This window comes from Crocodylus siamensis, chromosome 5 (assembly GCF_052110815.1).
Source record: "Crocodylus siamensis isolate JL-2025a chromosome 5, ASM5211081v1, whole genome shotgun sequence".
In the NCBI taxonomy this organism is placed as follows: domain Eukaryota; kingdom Metazoa; phylum Chordata; order Crocodylia; family Crocodylidae; genus Crocodylus; species Crocodylus siamensis.
In genome coordinates this window covers 51,392,992-51,400,785 of record NC_143399.1, presented here as the reverse complement: position 1 = coordinate 51,400,785, position 7,794 = coordinate 51,392,992, and the positions used below count along the sequence as shown (strand labels likewise).

At 50.6% G+C, this 7,794-nt stretch overlaps 1 protein-coding gene across 1 annotated transcript; it reads right to left on the bottom strand.

The window, feature by feature from the left end:
- Positions 1–579: 579 nt before the first annotated feature.
- Positions 580–5,486, bottom strand: IER5 (immediate early response 5). Its single transcript, XM_090049480.1, has one exon. It carries the CDS (start codon positions 5,440–5,442, stop codon positions 4,822–4,824), a length of 621 nt encoding a protein of 206 aa, XP_089905606.1. The 5' UTR covers positions 5,443–5,486; the 3' UTR covers positions 580–4,821.
- Positions 5,487–7,794: the final 2,308 nt, after the last annotated feature.

The following is a 7,794-nucleotide window of genomic DNA, read 5'->3' as shown; positions in this document are numbered from 1 at the left end:
TTCCCATTGCACACTCATTTCTTATATCATTAGGAAGGATTGTTAAGAGTGCATTCCTTTCCCAGTCCAAGGCCTTTACTGTTCATCACAGTGCAAACCTGTTACTCCAGGTAGGGAAACTGAGGTACTGGGATGTGCCATCACACACTGGATCCAGAGAGGGAGATAGATCTGCCTCCCATTCTACTTTCCTTTGTGCATGAAGGACTGGGAAGTAAACATACACAACAGGGAGCTGAAAACGTGCCTGTTGTAAGATAGATAACAGCACTGCCACAAAACGAAGTAAACCAAATTGGCTCACCAAGCCAAAGGCCACTTAAAATAGTGCCCATGTAGCTGTGGTCTAACATGAGCTAAGTTACACGTGTACATAACCTTTTTCCCTGCATTGGTAAACCCACACAAAAATATTAGCAGAGCAGCGAAGCAATGGCAGCAAAGCTTTAAAGTCTCTCATCACAATTGCTATTATAGGAATGCAAGGATTCTGCCATATTAGTATTGTGTCATATCTTTAGACTTAAGTGGTTTCCAAAAGACTCACCCAACACTTCAAGTGATACAAGTTTTTATTTTTATCTGGTTTATTTACATTTGCCTCTGCACTCACTGGACATTCACACAAGTCATATTTGGACTCCTGCCTATTCGTTATGCTTATTCATCCCTGAGGCTTAATTCTGGTTTATGCCACCTCCTTCAGCTTTCCAGCAAACTAAATGCAATGACATGTACAAAACAGAGAGCACAGAGCAAGGAATTTCAGGCAGAAGAGCTGAAGAAATATAGACCCTTTTTGTACACAGGTGTTTGCAGGAACAGGAAAAGCTATTAGAAAGAGCCAGAGGTAAACTTCTAAATAAATTGTTGCCATTGGCCATCAATTTCTTTAGCCCTCCCAGTTGTATGTGGAGCCTGCAGTTTAGTATATCATCACCATCCTTCTTCTGTTTGCTCCAGCTCCCAGGAGAACAAAGCACACCAGCCCCTGCCCCTTTTAACAAGGGTATAAAGGATTTACTGAAAATGTCTATACAAATAGATGGATCACAAGCTGAAGTGCTACAGGCCTCCCAAGCTGTCTGTTTGGAAAAACTCAATTGGCATCTGCAGAATTTATTAATATTTTAAAATAAAAAGTCTGGACCCCCCCCAAAAAACCCCAAAATAAAACAAAAAACTCTCAAACATCAGAACCACCCACCAAAATACACAGCTTTGATTGAGAGGCCACAGCCAAGGCTTTTTCCAAACCAGGGCTGCTAAGTAACCACAGCCCAGTTGATCTCTTCAGAGCTGTAACTGAAGAGTAATTCCCCCATTTACCATGATGCCCTATAGTCCACAACATTATGCTATAAGCATAATTATTAAGTACCCTTAAAAACCCCCAAAAAACCCCGCAGTATTACTGTCGGCTTCACTCATACTTTCTAATATGTTGGTTGCTGGGCACTGACAGAAGGGAAAACAGGATAACCCTGAATGGGCAAGGGTGCCATTTTTACCACTGAGTTCAGGTTCCGCCCCCCCACTATATATTAATGGAGAGTTGCTGTTCACTGCTGCTTGCATGACTGTTTCAGTTGAGCCTATGCTTGCCAAGTACACATAGTCCCATCTATGACTCCACTGCAGTGAATTAATTGCGATATAATCCAAGATAGGTCTGGCAATGGTTTAGGAAGCTGGACCGGGTGTCTCAAGGGCGAGGTGCCACATACCACTGGCCAAGTAAAAGATCACACATTTACATGCTTAGAGGACAGATCATACCTGTCAAAGGCAGAGTTCTGATCTTTCCCAGAATAGCCTTTACTGCTGGTATTTCCGATGTTGCTAACAGTTAAGTTACAGAGTATTTGGTTGGTCATCTATTATATTACACAACTCCTGGAAAGTTGGGATGGCTAGAACCAGTGCCAACTGGTGCTGAAAGGAAGCTCAGGCTTGTCAAACACAGGGAGAGTCAGTGCCTTCTGACCAGCTGGAACATAGACCTTTCTTCAGTTGTCTGTGGCACAGAAAACCTGTTAGGGCTTTTATGAATATGGAGCTGTTCCTGATTAGCTCCATGTGTTGACATTTATTCCGAGAATGCTACTCCCTGTTCAGCCAAACACTTATCATCCCCTCAAGTTGAGTAGGAATGGCTCCATGTGTTCAAAACACCAGTACTACAGAGAAGCTACCTGCTGACAGACAGCTTCTCAAAAATAAAAGGAAAGAAAAAAAGGTAAGAGTGAAACCCACTGACTGCACGGTTGAATAGGAAAACCTTGTCTGAACAGAAAAATGGGCGGGTGGGATTGGTGAAGTATGAGAGTTCTTTTCCCTACACCTTCAACTAAATGAAGTAATTACATAGAAGCCAGCCAGCGGGATAGGAGAATAGAGAAAGACAGCCCTGTAGACAGCCACTACAGGAGTCAAAACAACGACAAAAAAAAGCCCCACCACAACCCCCACAACAGCCCCAACCAACCAAAAACACCAAACCAAGAACACACACTAGTTACACCCATTACACCTAAAGATGACCCACTTGAAATGGAAAACAAATCAAATGTGGGCCTGCATGGATAAGTGGAGGATATCCTCCCATGGATACATGAAGTATCAAGATGGCCTCAAAGAGGTTGGGGAAAACTTCAGGAAATCAAATTTTCTCTTCAGGCCTATTAAGAAGTGGTGACATCCCTGGAGTGTGATACTGAAAGTACCAAGAGGTGTAGGGGAGTAGCAGATTAGTGTTTAGACTTCAAATCAAACACTTAATTCCTACAATATTCTGGGAGAACAGATATACCCCTTAAGAATTTAGCTTCCTTGTAAAGACTGAGAGCCCAAGGTTCTCACCCCTACTACTGGCTGCCTTGTTTAAGAAGGTCAGGTCCAATTCTTCTAGGTTTGCTGCAGAACTTGGGGTTTATGGTGTGTGTTAAGTTCCACTATCTTATTTGAAAAGGTAAAACATTGTCTCTCTCCAGAGCCTTCTTTTATCTAAAGCAGTGTATATTACCAAGCATGACAAAAATATTATTACAGAACAGAGTCCCTTTTCTCCATTGTTGTTTTCACTCTGTTCTTTTAGTCCCCTCCAATCTTCCAAGAGACAGGAACTCAGGAACTGCATAGCTGCACATCCAATAGTGGGAAGCCCTATGCACCCCCCTCCCCCCAAAAACACACACACCTCCCTTCCCTAGCTTAGAAAGGAGCAAAGTCTCCCACAGATGAAGGTTTCTGCAGTTGATTTAAATGATTTTCCCAACATTTCTGCAGACTGAAGTCTTGTGCAATCAAGTAAGGGTTTGTAACTTTGTAAGGGTTATTAACTAAAAAGGCTGAAGTCTCCCTAGCTCCTATGTATCAGCATTAAACTGCCCACATCTTGGACAGATTTATGTGTTCTTATTAACATTCCCCACTATAATTATTACTGTTCCGGTAAGCCTAAGTTAATGGTGAAGACCATAAACATGAAGTAGTAGTTTCTCAATGGAAAAAAGACTTCCACAGGTTATAAGTATGGTATAAGAAAAAGTCCTAGAAGCTTTTAGTTGACCAAGTTATTTATATTACCACCCAATACCTAGGACTGACTGGACAAGATAGGACAACAACCTTGACTATTAAGAAAAGATTAGTTATTTTGGCAGTGTAGCTCTTGTCATATTGACTTCTCAGTCCAACTAAAGGAGGGGAGGTTGGAAACTGATGATTTACACATTATTTTTTAATAAAAAAGTTCAAATGCTTACTACCACACTATTCCCCCACCCCCACCAAACTCACTACAGCCTTATTAGCAATCTCTGGATTTTTTTGTTTTTAATAAACAGAGACAGCAAGAGACCTACTGGGCATACCCCAAGTCAAAACCCCCCAAGTTCAGCAGGCAGTTTGCCAAGCCACAGAGCTGAATAGGGAACAAGCTACAGCAAGAGGCATTTCAGATGACTTGAAAATGAAAGAGTCCTGGGAGGGACTCTCATAATCTTGCCCTAGCAGAAGCTTCCTTTCTTCACAGCTCCCAGAGGAGCTAGAAACAAAACTACCCAGACCATCTGGGTGGATCCAGGACAGCCACCACACCCTCTTCAGGGTGTGGGCCATGCCCAGCTCTTGCCCTTCCCACCCACTCTGGCCAAGCGGCTACATAAATGACTACAGCTGAACAGTTGAAAATATTTAATACGTGTTACACACGTAGCAGTACAATTTCCAATACAAAAAGACAAAATACATCACAGAAGGAGAGAACACTGTACTGTACTGTACAACCCCCGCCCCCCCGGAGAGCCCCAAGCCTTTATAGAACAAAGGCCGGGAGTCCTCCCGCCTGCTGGAGAAGGCTCAAGGACTTGCCCCAATGTCTGTAAACGTGGTTCCGCTGCATGAAACTCTTGGCAAGAAGCACCATGTAAATCGTCCTGACCTCCAGCTTCTCCAGAGGCGGCTTTGAGAAAGCTTGCCAGGAACTTCCAACTTTCCCGGCTCAACCTACTGCACCCCAAGCGTCTTGGGCCCCCAAGGATGGGCCAGGCTTCCCAGGGGAGGCGGACTGTGCAAGGCTGGCTCCGGGCAGCATTCGTGGCAGGCAGGCGCACAGGGGCTGCTCTCCTGCCCTGCTCCCTCCAGTGCGGCATGGAGGAGGAGCATGCAGGGGGCTCCACGGTGCTGCTCCCCACTTTCTGCCTGCTTGCAGGAGGAAAGCCCCTTCTTCCCCAGCTGGTGTGTGGGTGCAGTGCAGCAGTCCAGCCTGGGGGCACCCCGCAGCCCGGGCCTGCGGGGCAGAGTCCTGGGCGCGGGTGGTCAGAAGGCCACGATGGCCGTGCTCCAGGGGTTGAGGTTCCGCAGCACCGGCTCGTCGCAGCAGATCTGGCCGGGCTCGCCCGCCGCCGCCTCCGCGCCCGCTGCCGCCGGCCCGTCGCCGGGCGCCCCTCGCCGCCGGCCCGCGGGCTCCTTGCCGAGCAGTCCCGAGAAGCTGGAGCCGAAGATGCTGATCAGGCTGGCCACGTTTCCCGTCTCCATGTCCTCCGCCGGCTCCGGCTCCAGCGCCGCCTCCGCCTCGCGGCGCGGCTTCTTGCGCGGGCTGCCCGTCGGGCCGCGCTCGGCCGCGCCGCGCTTCCGCGGGCAGGGGGGCGGCGCGGCGGGCTCCGCCGCCTCCGCGTCCGGCGGGCAGCAGCAGGGGCAGCGGCGCGGGCTGGCGCAGGCCGGCGGCGGCGGGTCCCAGCAAGCGGCCGGGTGCGGATGCGGGGCGGGCCCGCGGGGCGGGCAGCCGGGCTCGCTCAGGTAGACCTGGCGGGCGCTGCGCAGCACCAGCGACACCAGCAGGTTCTTGTGCAGCTTGAGGCCGCCGCGCTGGCCGCGCGCGCTGTAGATCTTGCCCAGCGAGATGCTGACGATGCGGTGCGCCTCCAGCTTGAACTCCATCGGTCCCCGCGCGCTGCTCCCCGCGCTGCAGACTGAGCCGAACCTACGCACCGGCCGCCGTATTATAGTGCCGCCGGGCCGGCCAATCAGGACGCGCCGCCGGCCGCTCCGGCCAATGAGGGAGGGAAGGAGCGGGTTCGAACGCGAGTCCCGCGGAGCGGGCTCTTAAAGGGGCAACGTCCAGCTGCGGCGCCGCGCACGTGTGCGGGTAGGGGGCGCGCTGGCCCTGCCGCTCGGTTCTCAGCAGCTGCGGGCCGGGCCGTGTCCTGGGCACGCAGGGGCGGTGGGGCCCTGTGAGGGGCAGAAGCCAGGTTCACCCCGAGGCCTCTGCCCCGCAGTAAAAAGGCAGGCGAAGCCTCTCTCCTAGCTGTGGTCTTGCCCACCGCGTATACCGCGTGCCCGGCCAAGGAACCGGCCCCCCGGCCCCGTGATGGGGTCCCAAAGCTTCGCTGTGCCCGGCTGTCTGAACTTGGTGCCACAAAAGCTGGGCACCTCCAGCGTGCCCACCCTAGACCAAAGCACAGGGAGCAGCTGGAAATGGAGGCTTAGCCAAGGTGGTAGAGTGGGCCACCAGCAGCCCAAGCACAGCACCAGGCCAATGTGTCAGTGGAGTGTCTGGCTTTCAGCGAAGCTCCTTTGAAAACCCCAACCAAAATCTGGTGCCTTGTCAGGTATTGGCCACAAAACAAGCCCTCTGCATGGTCCGAACACAGGTGCCCCTATCCTGCACTCAGGGTTGCCTAACACTTTCCACTGTTGCCCTCAGTTATTTATAGCTTTACAAAGTAACTTTTAGGGCTGTGGTTTTCCACTCCCAATATTGGTCTCTTGGCTGATTGAGTTATTTTGGGGAGGGGGAAACTTTAGCCAAGGAGATTCAGCTGTTTCTGTGAACAAGGTCAGGGAATACTTTTCCCCCTTACAAAAAACTCTTAGAGCAGATCCACGGAGAAGACCCAGCATCACCGTGTTTTGAAAGGAGAAACCTGAGATCTGGGATGAGAGCACCACTGCCTTCTCACAGATGTGCCTTCTAGTATTTCACCGGACAAACAACCTAAATATAACCAAGTTCTACAACTCTGAAAAAACTCTGTTTGTATGTGTTTGGGAGAGGCTTGTTAGGGGTGTTTGGTAATTAAATTCCCATCAGAGTCCATCTGCCCAGAACATGCTGCAGCCCCTGGGCACTCGTGGGTGACAAGCACTACATGCTGTATCCCCACCGAGTCAACAAGTGTGCACCAAACCAGAGCTGCTGGATGAAGAATAACTCCCTAGAAATTGCCTCCCCCAACTGCTGCTGTGGTGCCAGGCACTACAACCAATAGCAGAGAGTCACCATTTCTATGCTCTTGATGCTGCTCAGGGAACAAGGATAATAAGCTGCTTGACTCCAAAGCAGAGAAGAGCTGGGGCCCATTTAGGGTGCAGGCAAGACAGAGCCAGCATCTGGGAATGGGGAGATACCATCATAGAGAGAGAAGAGCAGAAGCAGGTTCCAGAGCAGGAATGGGAAAGAGCAAAAGGTAGAGGTACAGCTCTAGAAACCCAGGCAAAGAGGGAACTCAAACTTGGGACCTCAACCTTAACAAGGTCATCTACCACTGGGCTACAACCTAGTGGCCATCAACCCACCTCCCACTCTACCCCTCAGTGGGCAAGAGGCCTTCCAGGGAAGTGGGCTGGAACCCAGACCCCTGCAGCACCACTAAGAGAACTTGGCCAGACTTGGTGGCCATTCCAGGCTGTGGCCCCTGCATTTACTTGGCTGCCATCCAAGGCAGCAGCCCCAGCTTCAAACCACCCCTGACCTATGCCTTCCAGAGTAGACATGGGAAACCTGCTACTCTCCAGGCCTCTGCCAAAGGAAGGGGACAAGGCACTATGCTCAAACTGCACTTTGTACAAGTCCCTGATATGGAGAGGGTTTCTCTAACCTGCTGAGTCTGAACTGGGCTGGGCCAGTCCCAGGGCCACTTCTGGGCTGCAGGAGAACAAGTACTGAAGTTAGAAGCCATCAGAGAAGTAAAAGGACTTAAATCCAGACTGTCATTCTGGGCCAGCATATAGCCACAGCACAGCTTGGTGTATTCACCTGGAATGGGGGGGCAGCTGGGTTCTAAAACTCTCTTCCTCTGCAGCTGAGTGAGAGGTAATGTCTGCCCCAGGCTGAAGTCCTGCCCCGAGTCATCAGGCTGTGCTGCCATGCTCTTTTCTTCAGACAGGAAGGACAGTAGAGCTTTTTGGTTTGGGGTTGACTCAAGGGACACAAGTCTGTACTGTGTATCTCAACATCACAACTCTGCTGCTGACCCAACTTGGGGGGGCAGTTTGGTTCCATGTGACAGA